The following is a 25,122-nucleotide window of genomic DNA, read 5'->3' on the forward strand; positions in this document are numbered from 1 at the left end:
GCAACAGCACTTTCTACAAAATTACTTTTGGAGGAATTACATACTTTTCTATTCTTCCATAATGCACTTTCTGCACTTGCACTTCTGTAAAAGCTCAGTAGACATAAAATGCTTCTATTTATTTGGGTTTCAGTCTAGCTTTGCACCTCTGGACCGATCAATAAAGTAGTGTTAAGAAGGTTTAGCTTTCTAGAAAGTGGGTGCGTCCACTCCAGTGAGGGGTCTACAGGGGGAGCAGAGCAGGCTGAAAAAGAGGAGATCATAGCAGACCTCAGCCAGAACACGGGGGGGGGGGGAGTCTTTGCTCGGAGCAGGTTGATTTCATGCCCCAATGCAGCGGCAGTAATTGCACCCAGACCCGTTTTATTGCGAGTTGATTTTAAGAAGGGATGAATGGAGAAACATTCTGTAAAGTGTTTATTTTGGGGGATGACCTTTATTAACCCATTTTCCAGGCAGGTTCCCCTGAGGTGGCCTGGCTCATTGCTAGATTAACCCTTGCAGGTCTGTGGTAGCAGGGCTGCTCCTCATCACAGAGTTTCAGGAAGTAGAGGATGACAGTAAGATTGGAGCTTGCAACATGTGTGCAAAACCCTCATACACATACACACTGCTTCTTTGAGACACAAGGTACTCAGCCACCCTTAGCACACGCAAGCACAACGTTTGTGCTGATATTCCCAGTAGACAGGTCTGCAACGGACTGGCTGGTGAAGGTTAATATGTGAGGGGGAGACAGAGAATGACATTAAAAGGATTATCCAAAATTATGGAAGTGGTGGAGGTAAAAGGCTAATCAATTATGTCCTTGTATCTGTGTAATACACACAAAAAAATATCTGGCCAACATTTTGTATCTACTACAACAGGAAGGGTGTTTATGAATGCATCTTTTACCATGTACAGTACTTCTCTTCACCTCTCTGCTCTCTGTCCTGCATGTCACTTCCTCTAACTGATGTTGTAACAATGTGCGTACGCGGGGCCTTTGATGTGCCGAGGTGAAATTGTGGTTTGGATTAAGAGCAGGCGTAGCTCGGCCAGGTATTGTGCGAGCACACGAGGGCCGTCATTGCCGCAAAGCCCCCTGTCAGCACGCGTTAGGGAGAGCTGTGATCTGGCCTCCCCCCCTGAGTGGGCTCTGTGTTTCTGTGTACCATGACCGTGCTTAGGCCTCTCTCTGATCTCCGCTCTCTATCTGTTCAGCAGGTCCAGGGTCACATGCCTCCGCTCATGATCCCCATTTTTCCACACGACCAACGCACTCTGGCAGCAGCCGCCGCCGCCCAGCAAGGCTTTCTCTTCCCCCCGGGAATGTCTTATAAGCCAGGTATGCTTGCAACTTTAAGTCCTCATTTTCTCCTTCCCCCTTTGTCTCTTCTTTTTAAATTAATTTTGTCAATGACTTATTAAGATAATGATTTAAAATCTGAAGTACTGCTACACTTGCATGACAAATATACAGCAACAAATAAATGCGTTGTTCAAACTTGCAGCTTGTCTGAACTTGGATTTGAGACTAAAGCTTAAGAATGTTCTAGGCCATGTGGAACAATAGATATGGCTGGAGAAGCAGAGGAATGTAAACATATATTCAACATGAAAGTATCTTTCAACAGTGAGGTGGCTGTAATTGTTTTTCAAGTGTTTGCTGTTTCAGATCCAATAACATGGCAGATAAACCCCAAAAGAAACCTCAGTCTCACGTTATATATCCATACAAATCTAAAAGCGTTTGAACAATAGTTCTTTCCCATAGTGAAATTAAATAATGAAAAGACAACTATAATACAGGTAGTTTGTGGATGATGCAAAGAACAGGTTTTCAGCAAGCATAACTCTTTTCATTGCCAGTTACAGCATGCCCCGTCTTCACATTTTGTTTTTTTACATGGACTAAAAGAGAAGCCCTTCACAGCCTTCAAAATAAAATATGGTTAAAATGCTTTTTAAATGTTGCAATACGTTGACAGATGCCATGCTAAAGCAGTAAGATCACACACGTTTGTATGTATGTGAATACTTAAGACATGCCACAACATTCAATGTTTAAGATATATACAAAAGAGGACTGTAACCACACATTGCTTATTGGTGAAATACTGGAGATGAGTTAATTACTCATTCAATCCAAATACAATGAATTCTCTCAGCCACACATGTAAGTAGGAAAAAGTGGAGTGTTTGATGAAAACATCAGTGTTAAAGCTAGAAAAATCAAGTAAAAGTAATTGTGTGTGTTTTAATAGAGCACCAGAAAAAGGAATATAACTAAAAAGAAAATGAGAAAAAATAAACCCTTGAGAAGTCAGCAGGTTCACAGCAGAACATTAAAAGGTGTGGTAATGCAGTTAATGAATTAACTATAAAACCACAGGATGAAAAAGAAAGTCAGCTATTTTGGAACTATGGAGCCATGACAGCTTAAACAAAGTGCCTGAGGGGGAGTCTTTTACCAGTGTGCTTTTTGCAATAGGTTTGACACAGAAAATGTTTTAGTTCAAATAACCGGAGCTATTATGGAATCATGGTCAGGGGTCGCCATGTGTACCCTTCCTGCATAATTCATGAAGGAAAAGCAAAGGGGGTCTGAAAATGACTCTTGCAGTCAGGAGTGGTATTTTCCTCTATTATTTCCTCCTGTTCAACACAATATGCACAATATATCCGCAGACTACAATGTTATCACCACCACCTGCAGGGTATACAGGATGCCGCCGTGTCTTTTCTCAATGAAGTGATTGGCCAAGCATTCACTTCCAAGACTAAGGCACACTAATCTGATGTTATCATTATGAGACAGCTACCAGGGACCACTGCTTATGACCCCCGGCCCTGTGGTGCTCACATGGCAACAGAGTCATTCTGGCACCGTGGTGGTAAGTCATCACCCTATCTACTGGCTGTGCTCAATGACGTGGTGTTGCATGGTAGACAAGCACAGTCGAAAAAACAACAACTCATCCTTTAAACAAATAGATTTGAGTTGGACTTCCCTGTCTGTTCGCACTGTTTACACAGACATGGCGGTATTCAGTGTGATGAGCCTCTAATGGAACAGCAGAATGACATCTTAGTCTTTTGGTTCCTCCGCTTGTGTCCTTCATAGACATCCTGCTGATAGTTTAAGGTTCCCTGATCCCATGTTATTTCAGACTTTTTTCCAATTTCTCTTATATTGTGGTGTTCTATATTTATTGTAGTTGGACAACTTCTGCTATAAACCAACTGAAAAAACATTTGATGATTTAAATTTTGCTTTCTGAATGACCTCATGTAATCTGTTTTAGAATAAACGTTAAATATAAAATGATGTCCTTTGATATTTATTGTCATGTAAGCTTGTTTTCTTCTGTCAACAGCTATGGTAGTTCAATCAAATTTAAAAGAGAAGATCAAGTTAGAGGGTTGCAGTAATACAGTCTATTTGTCATCATTTGATCTGCTCTAAGAAAGGTCTTAGCTACATCTGTCAACTCTCTGCAGATCTCTGACTAGTATTTCATTGCACCACATGAGGGGGAAATATAGACTGTTCTGACCATGGCGTCACCTGCATTGCTCCCCCCTCACTAACATCCAGAGTGGAGGCTCTGGGCATGGGACCAGCTTTAGCCAGTTAAAAAAAACACGGTTTGAACTTAATTCCCTAGTGATGCTTACTTGGCATTGTGCCATTCTGATGGAGTCTGGTGCCTCTACATATACTCTTGTGCACCCGAGACCCAAACCTTGGAGCCCAGGACCCCCCGGCAGTGGTAGTGTGCTCACTTAGCACATGACCCCTCCCAGGTTTCACATGACATCTTAAAACATCCAGCCATTTATTATTCCCAAATCCTACGTCACAGACAGCACAGAGACAGAGAGAAAGCGATACCAAAAAGAGGTGTAGAAATAACCACAGTCCACCGCCCCCCCCCCCCTCCCGCACATCCAACCCAGCACTATTTGAAACCACTTCTGCTGTGTGATTTTATTTGCTACTAAATGGGGATTGAATTTCCATGGCCTGTATAACATTGTGCTGTGCTGTACAAGATTGCATAGTGAGGCGAACAGAGCGGGCGAGGGCAAAGTGAAAGAGAAGGTATATACATTTACCTTGTCTGTGGCTTAATGGCTCCATATGTTTGTGAGAAGAAGTGACAGGCAGAAGTGGGGTCTGAGCGAAGGCCAACTACCCCCCCCCCCCCCTCCCCGCTCCCACTGTGTGCCCCACCTCCTCTCTTCCACACACACACACACAAACATGCTTCAAACTAACCTCCCCTCTATGAACGCTGGTCCACCTCGTCTCACTGGGGCTGTTTTGTCCGTCTCAACACACTAGCCTGAGTGTGTAAAAATGTCTGGTACTCAGTTATACACCCCCAATGGATATCACTCATACAGCAGCCGTTTCTATGCCCCTGTGACAAACGTGCTGATGGCAGGCCAACAGTAGTGAATAGTAATAAATACAGCTGCTATCCAGACACCAATTCTTTGTTGTTGATCACAGCGATATGTGAGATAAGAAAATGTGGGATTTTTTTTCCACTGTGTTATTGTGACTGCACACTTGTTCTAACCAGTCTGCATACAAGTGCTTTCACTCTGCTGCCAAAAGCTATCACTCAGGAACAAACAATGTAGTGTTGAACAATAGCCAGACAAGTCTTCAGCTGTATGAGCTGCCTGAGAGAACATGCTGGTCCCTTTACATAACCGCTAACTGAATGACAGGGAACATATTAAACATTTCTCAGAAACCTTTAGGATAACTATAACGTGTTGAACTAGGTAGTAATTGTTGTGGTGGTGCAGTTTTCCACCAGTAGTGCTGTGCAGGTGGAGAAAAGAGGGAATGGTGTGAAACATTCCTTAACGATCCCGCTCCAGTCAATTCCAGCTCAGCCTTTTGTTAATGCAGATGTTTGGGCATGAAGCCGAGCGCACGTTGCAATGTGCCACATTGCAGTGGCAAACTATCCCAGGGCTCTGGGATCTGTGTTGGCACTTGCCTGGTCGCTTTGGGCCGACTCATTGTCTGAACCTGCATGCATTGTCGTCTCTTTCTCCTTCTCTGACAGGTGATAACTACCCAGTGCAGTTCATTCCATCCACAATGGCAGCTGCAGCAGCGTCAGGACTCAGCCCTCTCCAGCTTCAGGTATGTGCAGCACTATGACAAAGAATGCTAGGGACGCCCGCCAAGCCCAGGGCAGAAAGGATGGCTAAGCAGCTGTACGCTAAGTAATGAGCTGCACACTAAATAATCCTGGAGGCCCCCCGGCTCACACACGCTTATCACCTTACATATGTAATTTATCCTGTTTTATAGAGGATTTATCCCCACTAGCTCTGCCAGACAGAGGAGCTAGGAAGATAATAGTTATTAGAGGGAATGAGAATCACTTTGGTTGCCTTAATCGCCTGCCAGTGAATTTATCAGAAGACAATTGACTGTGTAAGCAAATAATCTTCTTTCCTAGGCTTTTGTCCTGTAGAACCCCTGTGATTTCTTTCATTTCTCTGAGGAAAACAATTTAGGAGACAGAATAGACATAAATCTGAGTAATTATAATGTATGTCATACAGTACAGTATATATACAGTATGTAATAGAAGCAAATTCATGGCATCTTAAACAGAGTGAGGCTGAATGGGGTTTTGGAGCCACAGAAAATATTGGGATAGGCTCCAAGCCCTTCAGGCTCCTTCAAGACTTTTCTCACACAGCATTAAAAAAAAAAGCTGAACCCAGGTCAGGGTTTCACCTGAGGCGGTAATGCTACATCTAGATAATAATCGGCGTTCTACCTTGAAGTTTTTGCAATTACAAATACTAGTGTTACCAGGACTTCTGTAAGCCTGTACATGATCTTTATTACCACATTGACAATGATTTCCTCCCTCTAACTTTACACAGGCTTGTATCGAGGGAGAAAAACATTGAAATAACAACAACAAAACCACATCTATTCAGCTTCTGTGCTGCTGGTTGCTTCTCTAATAATCAGTTTCCTTGGCAGTTTTGAGTAACAGTAGATCTTACGACTATTTGAAACTTGAAATCCGAAGCCTTTTGCTGTTTCATCAACAATTGCGAAAGGTTATTGAAAGCTGCAACATGTGACGCTCAACAGCAGACAGAAGTGCGTCAAGATTGAACTCGAGACAGAGAAGGGAACTCTTTGCACACTGATATATGTGGCATTTGTCCTTCGCAGGCTACCACTGTCAGTTAACGAGCCTTGGCAAGTTGGAACAATGCATGCAGCTGGGTCTGAAGAGCAGTGCGTCATTAAGCTGCCATGACAAGAGCTATCAGAATCATGTAAGGTGTTAAATGAGTCTGCTCATGTCTGAAGACGTGCGTCTGTGAGAGGAAAAGATCTGTTCTCTGCTTCTAGAGTGTGTATGTGTTGTGTATCATAGAGAGGTCCATTGGAAAGGAGTGGTAGTTCAGGCAGGCACACAGAGTCTATTTATAGTGGGGTATGAGGTCAGATGAGACAGTCATATATCTGAAGGTTGGGGTGAGCAGGGGAGACAGGTCTAAAGAGATTAATTCTGATTATGTATCTAACCCTGGGAATGAGCAAGAACAGTGCCTCCAAGACCATGACTTGGCTGACCTTTACAGAACACAGTAAACAAAAAAAGGTGCATTTTCCATTAATTGAAGTCTGTCAGCCTGTCACATATTCCGCCTGCTGGCTGCTATTTACCCTGCATAGAGACTCCCCTTAAAACAGCAAGGCAAGTCAAACATGCCCTTTTCTACATAGCCGGGATCAACAAACCATGTGACTGCCACCACTTCCTCTACAAAGCACTGGGTGCCGGCTATGATTAAAAACATCATAAGGCAGACATGGAATTAGGTTTGAGTTGTCTATCTCCTCCTTCTTGCTTTTGGAGCAATAACAGGACCAACCCCCCTGAATCTTCTTCAAATTAAATTGAAAGTTTACTTCAATATATGTGTGTGCACTAGAGAAAATGGATTGATGAGTATAAAGGAAGACATATAAAGAATTGGAAAAATCATGTCTTTGCGGATGGCTTTGAGTTTGGTTTGGCTCGAGATATCTGCCTGTTAAGAGAAAGTTCTTCTGTGCCACTGTGGCCCAGTGCTTACTGATGATTGTATCTCTAAATGATAAAACAGAGGGTACCGTCTAGATCTTCTCTTATATAAACTGTTATGGGACAATTTTTGTTTTGGGACTTATATTGATTAATCCATATCTATAGTCATTTAGTTCCTTTTGCAATACTCTAGAATGTCTTAGGGCATCTGGAGTAAAAATAAAATAAGACAAATGATTTGGAATATGCACATTATGATTTAAACACCACTGGCAAGATCATTTGGTGTTGAAACAAGATAAAACTAAACTGCTGTAAGGTGCCCATGCAAATATTACAAATTTTTCCTTCAGTTTAATCTTCATGCATCATCAAGCAGGGTACACAACTGACCCTTTAAACGGTCGTGCACTTCTCTAGTTTAATCCCCAAGCTCATTTTTAATTTCCCCCTCACACACTCTTATAAATACCACGCACATATAGCTGAAATGGCCACCCCCCAATTAAAAAATCAGTTCCTGTCAGGTGCATGGCATGGTATAATTTTCCCCTATTTGCTTGGTTTAGATTGTGCAATATATGAGCCTTAAAAATGATCTTATTGAAAAAATTAATTCCCACAATGCTGCAGAGGTAATGTGAGCAGCCATCCAGTCAGGGAGGCTAGCTGTGCTGTCAGTCTTAATGTTAGCCATGCAGCCTCCTCACATTCTACTCTGTCATAACAGTCTGGGATCCTCCCCTCATTTCTCTGCCCTTTCCCTCTAAGAGAGCAAAATCCAACAAGGTAACAAAGGCTTAGGGCTGATGGATGTAAATGAATCCACCACGATGCGTTTGAGTGTTGGAGACTGTAATTTGCTTGTCAATACAGGGTGGTAGCATCACTCTGGTGGCTGGCAGTCTGCAAGTGGCTGTCACCAGGCATTGCTGTACCACAGGGCAATTTCACTCAATGTTTTTCCTGACAGATTGGCTCTCGTCCTCAACTCGCAGGAGAGGAGGCGGGTAAACTATCCCAACGCGACATGCCCCTCTTCATTAGTGCCCACACAGAGCCAGGATGAGTCCAGGATCAGCAGGAAACAATGGCTCCGTCCCTGCATGTCCTTTCTCGATTACAACTGACACCTCTCAGTGAACAGAGGAAATTGTGCTCAGATTGTACCCCAATCTGTCCGCTCACCTACTATATTCAATCAAGTGAGAGGGGAATTTCCCTAATTCTACAAAAGAATCTTCTAAAACTTAGATTGCTGTTTGTACACTACACCTTGCATCAGTTGCAGAGTGAAAAACAATTTACTTAAGGCCAACATGGTCTTAATATATATCACCCAGCCTTTTTACAGAACCACTAAACAGTAGGAGGACCTTTGAGAAAGTCCTATTTTCTATTATTGGAAGCAGACTTTGGGGTTAAAGTCATTTTAAAGCAAGCATTATTGGATAAAACCAAACATCTGGGCCTCTGTGTGCAGTAACACTGTTAGGACTAAAGAAATTGAAACCTTCTGCTTTCACTCAGTCAAAGCTCAGTGTTCTCTGTCCCACTGTTTCTTTTCAATTTTACCATCCAGATCTTGAAGCTTCTATTAGTATCTGAGTTTGGGTATTTCTTCTTGAATTCCCCCTCATTCTGCCAGTGTAACTTTTCACCCTGAAAAGTCCAGGTACTTTTCATCCTTGTGCCGTTTGGCTGTACAGTATTGGATGTAAAGCTGTTCCATTCCATTAGAAATAATGCTGCTGCCTTTTGCAATGGCATCTTTCTAGGCCCATGAAGACTTAGGCCCAGCTTCAGCTCAAGCTCCCACTGTAAAGATGAAAGCAGCCCACACTCTCAGCGACAACCTTGACCAGATCTCCAGCAGACGGACACATCTGAAGGAGTGCTCAGAGGCTCAGACAACTGGAGCGATAAGAAAGAGTGTAACACAGTCAGGGACAAACAGGAAGAAAGTGGGAGAGCAGCTAACCCGCACATTATCTTTTGTTTGGATGTAAATGCCTGTGTTGTACAGATGTGAGGAAACGGCTTCCATCATTAACAAGTGAAGCACTTTTGACTTTGAAACAGAGAGGAGGAGGAGGAGGGGAGAGAAGAGAGAACAGACGTACTGTAGAGAGCAGCTGTTTCTGTGTTTATGAGCAGAGGAGCTTGGTCTTTGAAGGTAACCCAGAACAGAGCAGCAATGCTAGCTGTGTGAAAGGATGGCTAATAGGACGGCTAGGTGAGCAGCTGGATGGAGGCAGTGGTGAACAGAGAGACAGATGGACAGATAGAGTGGATAATGCAGTGAGCTGCACTGAATGGGAGGGCTGGCTCTTGGGCCCGTGGGCCTGGAGAACCTACACACACACACACACACACACACTTACAGAAGATGGGTTTGTAGGCCTATGTGTATATAGAGAAGGATTTAAACACATATACTGTTTATGTAAGATGGCGAAATAGAGAAAGGCAAGAGGAGGGGTTGGAGCGGAGCAGGTTGGATGCCAGCAGATGAGACAGATGTTGGGCCATACTGGAAAGCATCGGCACAGTGCACCAGGACGCCTTCCTTCACTCCTGACATCTGGGCCTAGCCTGGGTCAGACTGCCTGCTCGCCCTGGGCAATGAGCCTGTACAAGCCTTGTGGCTAACGGGGGCTGGCGCTGTGCTGTCTTTTAAATGGTGTGGTGCACTGAAGCACAGTTAATGCCCTCATATCCAGCCCAGTGCTCAGCGCCTAGGCCAAGCAGAGGTGAATGAGACATTGACAGACAGACAAAGAGACACACTTGCACACAAAGAATCAAGGGTGTGATTAGAGGAGTGTGGCATTCATCAGATAACCCTCCGCTTATGTTAAATGCACAAGAAGTTAATTGGTATAAGGAATCATTACTGTATTAAGACAGCTTGTTCTTATTTTATAGTTTTGTGGGCCCAGTTGTAAATGTGCATAGCAGCGTCACTGCTGGCAGCAATAAAGATGACAAATATATGCCACTGTATTTTCCAGCACATATTGCCATGCTGCAAGTCTAAAAACAAGATGCACATATGTTTTTCCACAGAAAGTTATTTTGCGTTATACTACAATTAATACGCTCTGTTAGATTTTTTTTTAAAAAGGCTGAGATGTCAGCCTACATCATTAGAGTGTGTAGTCTGCGTTTAATGTCGCAGGCAGAAAAGTGAACCTCCCTGTTTAACCTCTGCTGCCTCCAGAGGGCTTGTTTTTAATTACCAGAGGCTAACAGGCTGACCTTGGGCGTGCTGCACTCGCTTTGAATCCATGCTTGCTGAGATCTGCTCCGCTCTACAGGGAAACAGGGAATGATTGGGTCAAAAGGAAGACCTTACATTTTGTGTTTGTGTGTCTTCTCGCAGAACACTCCAAAGCACAAATAAGCACAAGAAAAACCCCAAAAAACCCACATATAATGTAAAACTAGTTTTATATAGACCATAGTGTATGTACCAGTAAGTTATCCCTGCACTTTTGATCAGAAAAAGAGGCATCACGTTTTTCCTGCCTACACATTCACACATCGCTTTTGTTAGTTTCCTTTATCACTCACATTGGAAACCCATTAGCTATTATGCTCATGTTGCTATTTTCTACCATGCTGGGTTCTGCTCAATGTTTTTTCATGAACATGAGTATTATGTGTGTCCTAGAATATGTCTTTTTTTTCTAGATCAAATAAAGCAAAACAACCACTGTTAAAAGTGTAAAGGGAAAAATGGAAAAAATCAACAGAGGGTTCCAGAGCTCCACTAAGATTCTGATCTACATCTCCAACACCCCAGAGTAGGGATACTGACTTTCAGCTTGACCTTTACTACCATGAACCTTTTGCTGCCCCCACCTGGCAAGTAGATATGAAAAAGTGGCTAATAAATGTGAACGAATCATCTGGGAAACACAAGCAGATGTCTGCTGCTTAGGGAGACCAGCCTTGGCAAGCTGCATAATCACTAAGTGTCTTAGAGAAAAAACAACCTTACGGAACTGTACAGGAAGTTTTTTTATATAATTAAAAATGTAGAGGATATTAAACATAAAAGTTATTTTTAAATACTGAAATGCTAAGACAAAAGCCTCCAGACTTCACATCTGTATTCCATGTATGTACTTGAGCAGTGTGTGGTAGGTTAACACAACTGGCTTTCCATCTTATTTGTATTTATTGTTCTTTGCTCATGGAGGCAGATTTTTCCTGGTTAACAGGGGTAAGAACTGATTCTCACCCCATGGCACTGACCTGCTAATCAGGGCTGAAAAAGGACACCCTGACTGCGCCTAATTTGAGGCAACGTCTAATTGTGCTCTTTTTTCTTGGCAATAATTTTCTTCTCAGTCTAAATCAGGGGTATAGCCAACAACAGTCCTGTTAGCAAACGTATGTCCCACAGACTCATCATCCTCTCCTCTACTTTGACTTTTGTGTAGCCTGGAGTGACAGGCAGAGACAGGCTGTTTTTCTGTCTTTCTCCCTCTGTAAACTCCCCACATACACAAACACACACAGAACGCCTTTACTACTGACATTAAGTAAGTCGCGCTCAGATGAGAGGGAAAAAAGAGTTGGGTCTGCTCCTGTGTCCATTCCTGTCCGAGACAAAAGACTGTTTGTGAGGGAGGTGGGGGCAGTGCTATCTTTGTGGGAACATAATCAGTCTGTCATTTCCGCTGCCCATGTGCTGTTGTTATCCCCAGGTCCCTTGGAAGAATGGGCCTTTTGTACGGACACTTATGTGGCAGCGATAAAGTTTCTTACAGGAGAACATATGTGTTTATATCTGGAGATATGTGCATGGACATAAAGTGCTTTGTTTGGCTTAACTCTGCTTTCACATTGCCGAAGGTGAGGCCAGCGGGGCAGAGTCACTTTTTTCCAACAAAAGCAGTCTGTATGCGACCAGTTATACAAGGAAATGAGACAGGGTTTGCTGATTGGTCAGAGGAAGAGAGAATTAGATTCTGTGTGACAGTAACATCTAACTGAACAACACAACAAACACTGAGGTTGACCCAGTCTGAGGATAGCAGGCCAGTGGGGGAGTTAAAGGGTGCTATCTGTCTGATGAAGTGAGGGCGAAGGCTGCATGGAGTAACACTATTTCTCAGACAGCAGCACCATTTGAAAAACTCCAGTCATATCCAGCGGGAGACAAAAGCCAATTTCATCACTTACCTGGTGGCCAATCAATGAAGACCTAGGGAAGAAAGAAGTCTCAGCAGTGCAGGATTGCTGGGCTTTGTAACACACTGAAAAAGAAACACAAAAATAATCAGTTATGTGATTATAAACAAATGATCGTTTGTTTCATTTTTTATTGATAGAAAAAAGGGTTACAATTCAGTTGCAGGCCATTAACTGTAACTTAATCCTGCATAAAGAAGGAATTACTGCGTCAAAAATCTGATCCAGAAGACACTTAGCAGTCTGTGGTTCACCAGATTTTTTGAAAGTTATTTCCAAAACCTCAGTTCAAAATTTTCAACCATCCTTCCTAGTTTACCCCACATAATCAGCCCAGTGGTGGAAATGTAAATTGAGCTTCCAGTGTTCAACCCAGCTACAGGCACAACTGTTACAGAGTACTTCGCCTGTCATTTGAACCGTCCTCTTGTGTGGTAATGTCACCAACAGTCCGACATCTTACTGATTTAACGCCAAGGAAAATAACGGTGATTACATCAGCGCTCTCTGTGCAGGTTTCTAAGCCTTAATAATGCTTGTGTTTAACGTATTCTGTGATGGCCGTCCAACTGAGGTTGGGCTTGAAACATTGTGGAGTGGGGCTGTCTCACATGGCTGTGTGGAGACAAATCACAGGCCAGAAACTTCAATAGGAAGCAGAGTAGATGCAGAGAAATTGAGAGATCTTTGCTAACACACTTGCATCCAGTCGGCAAACTTTTCCCTGTGATGAGTGGAAAATAGGGGCTCCAAGTATTTTGAATGAAAGCCATCTCTGTGTGGTTTTTAAGACTGCTGTCTCTCTCTGGGTTCTGCCTTTGAAATACAGTTAAGACCTTTGATGGAGGTTCTCTGCCAGCCTCATGGAAAGAGAGGAAAGACGTAAAAGAGAGAGAGAGAGAGAGAGAGAGAGAGAGCGGGGGGAGATGAAGGCAGACTCAGAAGCAGAGAGAGTTCTAGGGAGAGGAAAAGACAGAATATAAAACTTTGAATGTTCACTGGATTTGGATGGTAACGCCTTGCAGGTTTTCTCCATGTCCCTACAGCAACTGTATGCCGCCCAGCTTGCCAGCATGCAGGTCTCTCCTGGAGCCAAGATGCCTCCACTCCCCCAGCCCCTCAATGCAAGTGGGCCCCTTTCTCCCTCCTCCCTGAAGAATGACAAGAGTTCCTCCAGCCCCATCACTCAAGTCAAGGTACGAACCTGAACTCGTCCACCATACTCACCCGCCAGCTGAGGCTTCAAGTGCTACTTGACCTAGCCCAGCCTAGATGGTGTAGTTTGAATAAAAAGCATCTACACTGTTCACTTCATGTTACAGAGTCCAGCCTCCAACAGGCCATCAATCTGTTGGGCTTTAATAAGGAGCTTTCTCTAAACCAGAACTCTGTGGACTTGGTTGCTATAGCGGGAGATGCTCCAAACCAGTAATTTGTGGAACATATGGTTTCAATTTTCTTCATAATTAAAAGTTGTTTCTTTCTTTTTGTGTGACATAAATGGTATAACACTATTACAACAGTGCTACACAAAGCTGACAAAAGGAAAGTAAGACGTAGGATTGACCACTGTTTCTGGCTTTTAAACAAACCAAATGCAGGATGTGTGTTTTCTGCTGCTGTATGGCACGACTCCACCAGACCTCCATGCAGAAGAAAGGCTGCATACATCATCCCCACTCAGTAAGGCCATAATCAGAAACATACGCCCATTTGGAGTAGTTTAGCTTAATAATATCACAATTGAGAGAGATCATAAATCATGTCCTGAATGGTAGTAAGGCACTCTGGCTTTCTCTTTCACACACACACACACACACACACACACCCATGCACATACAGACAGACTATCATTGGGGCCTCATGAGATTTCAATTGAAAGTTTGCCATCAAACTGACATTTCATAGCTCAAATACAATTCTCCATTTATCAGATTACATTGATGCCAGTCAGGCCAATATTATTAATATAATAACTGGAGTCATAATATTACAAAGGTTGCCAATGATTACACAATTATGGATTTGAAATGAAATTAATCAAACATAAATGGAAAGCAAACATAAACTGGCATCATCCCATCTGGGTCCACAGTCCAATGGAATGAGATGCCTTTAGTTTTGTTCGTGTGCTTTCAGCTTCACTGCATGACAAACTGTTATTGGCACAGCAATAACAAGGCCTCGGGGCAGTCTTTGCTTGAGCCATATGTTTGGACAAGGAGACACTTGGGCTTTGAAAAAGACTCTTAATGATAGCATGCCATCATCTGATTCAAAAAACTGCTGTGTACACATGGCACCTTATATTGTGCAAAGTGACATTTCTCTACCGGGATGTTGTTGGAGATTTATATATTTAGAAACATTCAGTATTGGTTGTATTTGTTTACATATTGGTTTTGGTGGATTTCAGCTTACAGGGCAGTGTATTTGTATCTTAATATAAAATTGATGATTAGATTATTACTGTTTATTTTTTTATTTTCCAAAGATAAAAAAATAAGACTTAGATTATAGGTGTCAAGGTTGTTTATTGTCAATTCGGAACATGCAAGAACATGAAGGGAATGAAATGCTGTACTCTTGGCAATGTATAAAACTTGACTAGCAATATTAGGAAATAAAACAATTATAAAAACTATAGACTCAGAGAAAAAACTATTAACAACAAATAAAAGCTATACCTTAACATGTTAACTTAACTGAGAAGCATTCCTTAAAATATCCAGTCTCTGCCTCCAGTAGCTTATCTGCAGGTTAGCCATAGATTGAATATATTTCATTGCTGTTGAAAAACTGCTGAGCATGGCACCCTGCATTCTCTAAAGGATGCAACCAGCTCTGAAAATGCAGCACCAAGCACATGTATCCTGCTCTGACCTGCTCTCAGAACTAACCTTTAAATCTAATCACATTATAAGAAATTAGAAATAGGCATATCAAAGCACATGATAAAACAAAGTATGCACAAATGAGAAATCAAATTAGAAAACAAGTTAATGAAGTAGATAATGCAAGTCGACATCTGATGAATGGAACAGCTGTCTTTGATCATTGGCACCGCCGTTATATGGTCATTATTTATTCTTCGAACCAGAGTGCAGACACAGAGAGCGGGGAGGAGGAGAAGAGGGAGAACAGATGAAGATGTACAGAGAGACAGAATCTGCTTTAATTAGTGTGAACAAAGGCGCTGGGCAACTGTGAGGAAGATCACAGTGGCACAGCTCCTGAGGAAGGATGGATGAGAGGAGAGGAGAGGAGAGGAGAGGAGAGGAGGTGTGGGTCAAGACAGGGATCCTATAATTAACCAGAAACAGAGGAGGAACTGTGCTGTCTGGGAACCCTGAGCTGGGAGGAGGGGGGGGGGGACACCTTTTCACATCTGTCTCTTCTCACACTTCTCTCTCTGCTGCCGTAGGAGGAGGGCACACAGCCGCTCAACCTGTCTGCTCGGCCAAAGACGACAGACCTGGTGAAATCCCCCACTTCCCCGACGCAAAACCTGTTCCTCGGCAGTAAAGGCAGTCCAAACAGTTTTCTCAACAAGGGCGGGATCCCCAGTCCACTTGGAGGCCTGGGCCGGGGCTCATCTCTTGGTAAGACCTCAGAGTGTCCTTACAAACCACACATACACACAGATTTGCTCTGTTGAAATTTATAATATCTGAAAGCGAGCAAAATGTCAGGAATAAATGTTTTTTCACCAATAATACGTGTTTTTTTTATCTTACTGATATTGGAAGCATACTCGAAGGTGGATATTGGAATCAGTTACAGGAAGGACATAATTGTATCTGAACATCTCACATTTTTTGCTGTGTTTGTATCCGTGTAGATATCCTGTCCAGCCTAAACTCTACTGCGCTGTTCGGGGACCAGGACACAGTGTTGAAGGCAATCCAGGAGGCTCGGAAAATGAGGGAGCAGATCCAGAGGGAACAGCTGCAACATCACCAGCAGGGCATGGAGGCCAAGCTGTCCGCCCTCAGCTCAGTGGGCCTCAACAACTGCAGAGTTGACAAGGTTAGGACTACTATCAAACAGCCTGTCTCTGTTACAGGTCTTCTCCATTGCAAGATTTTTCCATAAAACAAAACAAAAGAGCTGTTGACCACAAAGAGTGTTCAGCTCATCCTGCACGTGCTTCAGGAAAGAAACTATTAGAGAAAGTGGAACATGGTAATGTGGATATAAAAGTAATTCTTAAGATTAATATTTTTCTTTAATCCAAGTCCATGGCGGTGGTATTGATAAGAACTGGCATAGTTCAGTGTGTAGATGTTTTAGTTAAATTAGTATGTATGTGTTTGTGCGTGTGTGTGTGTGTTCAGTGGGCTTGGCCTTGTTGATGCTGGTGTGAGGGCCGTGACAGGCCATGGCGCTGCCCGGTGTGGGCTAAGAAGACTCTGAAGTCTTTGCCCAATTAAGGCAGACTCGCAGCCCTCTTCGTCCCCTGACATGGGACGGGGCTGCTTTGTACCAGGAGCACACACTCCCAGGGATTCCCTTTAAAAATATCTTCAATCGATGAGTCAATCAAGGAGAAAAAAAGCTGTCCTCTCTTCAGCTTGATGCCGTGTTGCCAGTTGGCTGCGAGGAGCAGGCAGGAACTGGGAGCGATGCTCATTAATATTTCAGCACCTGACACTTTCAACCAAAAGCTTCAACTAGGTCAATGTATATGTAAAAAAGTCAATGAATATCTATTTTGATTTCCCTTTAATTTGGTGTTTTGGAAGAGATCACTGGCTATGCAGGTGGCAATCAACTACTGACTAGAGGGAAGTGAATACATTAGTGCAGCCCACGATGAGGACAGAGGCACCGGCTCCCCTGCAGATAGCCCTTACTTACCTGAACAAACATCTTTACAATCAATCTATCATATTATTAATGCAACAATGTCTCCGTTAAATAAATTAAAAAGTAAAAGGGAATATGGTATGGAGCAAAATTTAATCTTTTATTTGTACCATAAAGCATTAGAAGCTTTTAGCAAGAGTATGCAAGCACTATTCTGTTCCGTCACAGGAACTGGTGCAGCTGTCTCCCTTCATCCCAAATAAAGCGAGCCAGTGGTCACCCAAGCAGTGGAATCTGCCATGACATGAAAGAAGTAACTGAACGCTGCTCATAAAGAGCCGTTTTCAACAGGCAGCACACACCTACAGCTGCATTGTCCTTAGCAGGTAGAGCTTAACGCATGTTTCACTCCCTGCTTCTTAGGATTTAGTTTTGTTTCCTCTGAATTCTTGGGCTCTCCTGTTCAACCTTTGTTAGAACGATCATCCTGATTAAGTGGGGAAAACAAGCAAAGGGACCTTCAGCTTAAATAAGTCACTTCTAACATGCAGTCTACCTTTTGTTGATGTTTACCGCATTGAGGAGAGAGCGAGAGAGTGTGTTTTAAAGACAGTGGGAGAGAAACAAAAAAAGAGACAGTGTGTTACTTTATGTGTGTATTTGGGGGCAGGGAAGTGAAGGTGATGAAAGTATAAAAGGGACATGAAGTAAAATTACTATTTAAGAAATGACAACTCTAATAGGATCAAAATATTGACAATGCATTGAAATGCCAAATAATAATAAAAGCAGCCGTCTAAGGTGGAGAATGTGAAATTGAAAGCATTACCTCTGGTTATATTTTCTGTTTTTAGTTTAACATAATTCATTGTGTCGTTGAATGAAACCTTAACCGGGCTCATGCTTGACTCTGGCTCGTGCAAATCATAGTGAGATATCGTCACCTCTTAGTTTCTGTGACACTGGCCCTATTAGGACAGTGTGAAATGAGAGGCCCCCTTTATCAAGTCAGCTAAAAGAATCGCCCCATCATCTCCATCCTTCGACCGCAATAAAGAACAGTGGGTAGTAATTCAGCGGCGAAATGAGCGAGAAGGAGAGAGAGTCTTTTGCTGATACAAGCCAACGAAGTAGAAAGGTTTGAACGCCCCAGATAAAAGCTTTCACTTTGGTCAGTTTCAGATTATTAATATTTCACGAAAGCACCTCACCTGACATAAATATGGCGTGGTCTTTAATAGCTCCCCTCCCAGTCTCTTGTTTGGAAGTTTATCATAGTGAGAGCTTACATGAAGAAGATTCTAGAAAGGTAACATAAATGGGATTAAGGAGAGGTTAAGATCATCCAGCGTGGCTGTTAGAAGGGGATATTAAATATTGATTTATCCCACTGTAATGACCGGGTAGAGGAGTGGTTCTAAGTGCTGCTTACAGATGAATCAATTCATCTTTTCATACAAAGTGTGTCTGAAGAGTACAATGCATCCCTCCCTAACCTTTAACACTAGGTCTCTAGATATCTCTCTGTCTCTATCTCCCTCTCTCCTTGCCCAGCCATTGACCTAGGAGAACATGGTGTAGGGCAGACTCTCTGTCCAACAGTAAACAAGCCTTTAACCTGAGACCATGTAAAATATTCATGCTTTACACAAGCATATTTTCTTATCTTTTTATTTGTATGTTTTTACGGTATCCCATCAGTACAATAAAACCTCTTACAAACCTTCTGCAATTTACCTTTTTGAAATATTTATCTAACGGTATTATTGTCTGCAGAGGGCAATTACTTTGTTCCATTATTTATCCATCTCCTCCTAACCCATTGGAAGCTTTTACCTAGAATGTGCCAGTGTGCCTTCAGTCAAATACACTATAGTACTTCTGAATCCATTTGTAACCATTTGAATTGTTTCCCTCTATTATTCACTGCAGCTATATCTGAACATGCTGTTTTTCAGGGTCACGGGTGAATAAATATCAAGTGTATCTGTCTGTCCATTAGTTCTTGGATGGTGCATTCAGAAAGTCAACCATGTTACCATCTTGTTATCAACAATTTTGGCCATATGAAATATAGGGCCAATAGATCAGAGATGTATTACTAAACCCATTCATTCAAAATGCATTTATGTGAACTTCAAGAATCCAAAAGCACTTTTGTTTTAAAATTACAATTATAAAAAGGTTCACTGCATTGGTGCATGTTGACAAATGGCTGCTTTTTTAGATCGTGTAAACTGTAAGTTGCTGTAAATGACTACCTTGATACTGAGACTGTCCCAACAAATAATGCTCCAAAACTACAATTATTTACCTTTATGTTGGCAAGTAAGCACAAGACAGAGATCAAGGTGGTTGGAATAGTCAAACAAATATTGGACTTTAACCTCGAAGTCTGGGTCAAGACCTAACCAAAGAGCAGCTCTTTCATGTTATCCACATTTTCCACATACGTTTGCTCCACATGTGGCCTGAACATTCCTGTTGTTAGGATGGAGGCACTGATAAAGGGAATCCTCCTGTGGGTTGTATCAGAGGGCAGGGACTAAACACTATTGTGCTAATATGGCTGAGAAGACTTATGTACCACTAGTTTCAATTTCAGCAATAGCAAGCTAATTCAATTTTCAGCCTTGGCAAAGTGTTTCCACCCTAATAAAAACAGACTTTTTTGGTACATTCATTTATTTGGTCTTCCTCCAGAACATTTCCATTCGCCCTGATTCGCCATGCAATTGAATAGCTTGCCAGTGTTTTCTGCACCTGCATCTCTATAAAGAACCACCAGATAAGTTAATGTAGGATACCCTTGTGGTCGATGCCCATGTGTTAAATACATTCACATAGGTTAAGCTTTCAGTCTTAATCTGTCCTATCATGTATATTAGCAGGTCCTTGACCTGGTGACGTCCAATGTAAGCTGTCAGGAAAAAAAAACCTATCATAGAGAAGGGACAATTCAAGTATTTGGGCCATTGATTGACTCTGTCATTTATAGGTCATTTATAGGTCCATTCAACTTTGCATCATCAGACATGACACTGCTCTCCACTGATACCTCAACTTCTTTTAATATAGGGGCAAGAGACATTGCAAAGTTATGCCCAGGAGGTTGTGTGAGATGAAATATATTCCTGTGCTGACATGTGCCTAACTGGAATCAAAAGGTGAAAGGCCAGTGTATTAACCTATTGAACTGCCCTTTTCTGCCCCCGGCCACACCTCCTCTCCTCAGTATTGATGACTACAATTGTCCATTTCCCGTGTCCCAAAGCTCAGCCTGTAAATATTCAAATGGAGCTTACACTGGTGCTCCACAAAATCGAGACTCCTAACCTATTGGTTGTAGTGCTATACTGTCCCTCCTGTGTGTGCATGTACGTGTGTGTACATATACATGTGCAAGCATGTGTGTGTGTGTACATATACATGTGCAAGCATGTGTGTGTGTGTGTGTGTGTGTGTGTGTGTGTGTGTGTGTGTGTGTGTGTGTGTGTGTGTGTGTGTGTGTGTGTGTGTGTGTGTGTGTGTGTGTGTGTGTGTGTGTGTGTGTGTTGCCAGGGTTCTTTTCAGGCAAAGCCCTCACAAAGACTTTGAACATAATCTTGTCTGGTCTGCAGCCCTGGAAGCAATTTTCTGCCCCTTTTCGACTGCTGTCTTGGAAATTGCAAACCAAGGCGTTTTGGCTGCAATGTAAATCCTTGGCATACAAGGGTTTGCCCATCCAAATTAGATTATGCCCAGCTCCTAGACACTAGCTGTAGCCAGCAAGTGCTATTGTGAAGATTGCTTACATTAATGCTTTGTCCAATTGTTCATGTTTGCCAAAGAATAAAAATAATGTGTGACTCTGGATAATATGTGTTCACGTGTGTGTCCACGGGCTCCTTTCCCAGGTCAGGTCTTTTGCTCTGTCTCGCCTCTTCCCCAGAAAGACATCAACACAGCATCTTGGTAGGGTCATTTGGCAGTAGTGGCTCCATTATTTTCTACACTTGTCAGTTAACATGGTGGATTTCTGGCCTGCTGCAGGTGCTTAGAAATGCTGCTGGCCACAGTGACTAAGACCTGTGATACCGCACTCACCATGAGGCACACACAACAAAGCAGGAGGGAAAGAATAGGCCACAAAGGACCATTTATAATCTATGGTATTGTTGCAAAAGGAATAATGGCTCCAGTGTCCAACAAGTCTTCGAGGTTTTTGTCCGTATGTGAAAGGGTTTTTTGTAATACTACAGTTCCTAGTATCCTGCTGTTTACAACCTGAAAGGGTTTGATAAGGAACTAGACTCCAGCCCAACTAAATGTAAGATTCCCCAGAGGACACAGTGAACAGTTCTGAATCAGTGGAGATTTGGAACCTGTTGAAAAAAGATGTCAACACAAAATGATCTCAGTGGTGTTGAGGAGAAAAAAGTACTGAACACTGTAGAGTTACAGCCCTTACATGGTTGTATATTACACACTTTAAAAATTGTAATATTTTGAGAATGTGATTCTTATTGCAAAAAAAAGATCACGCAATGTCCGACATGTAGAGGAAAATAAAATATTTAGACTAAAAGGACATTTCTTAAAGGTCACATTTTGTTGGTTCTCCCTGCAACAAAAAGCAACTCATCTTAAATAATGAAGCATATCCTTTTATTACGGACAAACGATAAACACTAAATTGGCACAAAGCCCAGAGAACGGTTACCCCACCATTTTTATTATATTTTTTCCATAGTTAAGGCTCCGTAATTTAATGAAATGACTTTTTAGCCTCTGTTTTAAACAAATGAGGTGATGCCCTGGCATTATAAATGAGACTAGAATGCTGGCCATCTCAGCTCTGTGTGATGTTGAGGACGACTTCCATAGAACGGATGCCAGCCTTTTGTGGGCTGCTACTGTTGATTCTGCTGCTGCCTGCATTAGCCTTAGCAAAAGGAGAGCTCAGGGTAAAAAGAGACCAACAGCCTGCTTGAAAGGAGCTGTGGGTTCACCGCATGGCTGGGTGTACTTAACATTTAAATGGTTCAAAACTAGCAGAAACTACTGCAGAGCTGCAGACTTATAAATAACACTGCAACTGGTTACAATAAAAATACAAAACAGATGAGGCGCTGAGCTGTGAGGAGCTGCAGCCATGTTAAAAAGTACAGTCTTTGTCTCCATCATGGCTGGGACACATTGTCAGGGAAAAAAGAGAGGGTTATGACTGACACTTAATACACAAAGCTCTGTATTGCGGTCAGAGAGCCACAGCCATTAACTTGCCACATTCCAGGTGTGTGAAATAACCAGAGCCACTTCAGCACATTATCAAACATAAGTGTCTGGTTAGGGGTCTGCAGCTGGTAAAGGTTTCAATGATGACAATGTAAAAAATATTTCATCAAATACTTTCCAATATGGATGGGATTTTATGGTTCAATGATTCTGGAAAGGAAAGCAGTTACTGTCAGATTTCACGAGAAAGGCCCAAACATGTCATTTACTTTATATACAATACATTCATATACAGCTACATAATAATCAGACTGTTGTATGGCTTCAAGTTGGCAACTGGTACATGTTAGAAGGAACTAAATGCCTGCCAACTGCATGAAAGAAATAAAGCAGTTTTCTTTCTAAATAATCATTCTGGTTTCAAAATGTTTGGAAAGCACGAGTGCCAGCCTAATCTGTGCTTCTATCATCTGGTTTAACTTATTATTTTTCTTTCAACACAGAGTTGAATCTTATGATGACAAAATCATCTTGAAAATTAAATGGTAAATAAATATCACTAATATCGGTAGTTATTCATTCAGTGCTGAATTTAATTATATAACAAAATTCACTTCAGTGTGTTCTGGCCGAGGCGAGTGTTATCACAAGAAGGAAGAACTGATTGTCTATTTTCTTCAACCGTCAAAGATATCCGTTCTTTCACTTTGGTGGCACCTATGGCCATGAAATGTAATTGCAGTCGGGGTATTTCCTCACAATATCAGTTTTTTTATGTTTGCCTTCGAATGCTATTTTCCTTAAATGTTACTTGTTCAACAAATTGATGATGATCTTTTCCTCGTTTTTTTTCTGGCATAGTAACAATTTCTGGCATTGCTAGTGGAGACTATAACAGCTTTCCTCAGGCTGCCATAGGCTGAATTGTTACTGACTAAAGATATATTCTTTTATTGAAAAACTTCAAGAAAATTTATTTTGAAGTTTTAAAACAGGAAGATTTTGTTTCATTTCTCAACCTGATTCAAAAACTCAGCGATCGGCCAAAAAATTAACTGCACACTTTTGTGCACCTGAGCCAACCTTAGTCTTCTGGCAAATTTTTTCTTTCATTTATTTTTGAACAATCTGATACCATAAGGCTTTGCCTATAGCCTCAAGCTATTTAAAAAGGAACGAGTGAAGGAGTGTTAGCACTGGCAGCGCATTGCCTAAATATAGGGCAGGAGGAGGCACAATGCACAGGGCCGTCAGCCACCCGCCTCTGCCCAGAATACACCCTGTGGGCAGAGCAGCAGGCCTCCGGCACATGTTCTGTGGCTGGCCAGATTAAAGCTCTCTTTACAGCACTGACAAGAGCTCTTTTGGGTTTCCTCGCCCAAGAAGTTGTACTGACTCTGCTATCATCTTTCTACTTCTCCGTCTTCCTCAGTGTCTCACAGCTTCAGTTGACTGGCTCATGACTGTACTGGGTGGCCACATGCATCTCAACATATATGAATATGTTAATACCGTTTAAAGACAAAAAAAACTGCATAGGCAGGGCAGATGAGATTATTGTGGGTGGCAGTTTTCCACTACAGCTCACAGTGCATTGCTATTATTTTAGTTGCAGGGTGGAGAGACGCATGTTGAAGTCATTTGAGGGAGGGACTGGTTGCTTGCCAGCGGTAGTGGTCAGAGAAGAAGGGGAAAATGTGTACTACAACATCTTTTGTTTCCTGTTTCTTTGTCTCTACACAATCCAAACAACTTCAAATGTATGCATTTGATGTGTTTTAAAGTCTTTTACCATTCCCTTGTAGTGCACTTCATAAATACGTTTTATAACAGCCATCCACTCCCTCTCTTTCTGCCAGTATGGCAGGCCTCCCAAGATACTGCATGTCCTTTGCTTCCTCTCTGTGTCAGAGTGATCAGTAAAAATTTAATGACACTATAAAATAATAAAAGTGTCATTAATTTATCACAGCACTTGATGCGTATAGGCAGTAAAGCAGCATTAGTTCACTGAATATTTCCAAACCCTAAAACAAAACCACGATGCTGTGAAGATGATTTATGGCCCTAATTTCAACTATGATTCTAATTTGCTAATATAAATTACCAAACTTATAACCAATAAGTACATTAAGCTCAGTATATAAAATTTTATGAAAATGTGTGGTACCATATTGCAAGGATAGTCTGATTTTAATTAGCATAGCCAACATGAGACAGGAAGGAGTACTTAGTGTGACAACCCCATATAGTATGTAAAATGCATTCTCAGTCAAAGTATTTGTGCATGTTTTGATCCTCACACGCCAAATGAAGTGAGGTGACCTCCAAGAACAAGAGTCTCATTCAGTCTCTTTCCCCAATGTCTAATGCGCTAATGTTCACTAATCACATGACTTTGTGCGCTGGAGAAAGAAATTCAATGCTGAGCTAGTTATTAATGAAATTCATTGATGGATGGCCCCTGTTCTCCCTCCTCCTCAGCCCAACATGATGCTTAATGATCATGAGTTTATAAAAGGACTTGATTGATCAGGAGGGACCACCGAAGTGCAGAAGAGGGACGAGATGACTACTTTATTACAGACGCACAGCGCACACTGTCTTCTTACCGGACTGTCCAAGCAGCATCCGAAACAGCACCATTGCCCCTCCAACTAATCGCACATCAGTCACTTTGTCATCGGGCTGCTAGCTTCTTTCATTAACAGCAATAATGTAGCTGGGTGATGAATACGACTACACAGTGTGTGTATGTGTGTTTCTTAACGCAGAATGTGGGACAGAGAAAGGCCCCACACTCCATCTTCTC

The 25,122-nt window shown here is 42.1% G+C and overlaps 1 protein-coding gene across 5 annotated transcripts in view; it reads left to right on the plus strand.

Annotated features, from left to right (window-relative positions):
- The window catches only part of sox6 (SRY-box transcription factor 6), a 132,326-nt gene that overhangs the window by 90,872 nt on the left and 16,332 nt on the right, over positions 1-25,122 (plus strand). For all 5 annotated transcript variants that reach the window (XM_061037385.1, XM_061037394.1, XM_061037377.1 and 2 more), the window contains 5 exons: positions 1,210-1,330; positions 5,076-5,155; positions 13,331-13,480; positions 15,709-15,886; positions 16,126-16,313. In XM_061037385.1, coding sequence (XP_060893368.1) covers positions 1,210-1,330; positions 5,076-5,155; positions 13,331-13,480; positions 15,709-15,886; positions 16,126-16,313 — 717 coding nt within the window. The remainder of the gene's footprint in view (positions 1-1,209; positions 1,331-5,075; positions 5,156-13,330; positions 13,481-15,708; positions 15,887-16,125; positions 16,314-25,122) is intronic.

This window comes from Labrus mixtus, chromosome 1, assembly GCF_963584025.1.
Source record: "Labrus mixtus chromosome 1, fLabMix1.1, whole genome shotgun sequence".
NCBI lineage: Eukaryota > Metazoa > Chordata > Actinopteri > Labriformes > Labridae > Labrus > Labrus mixtus.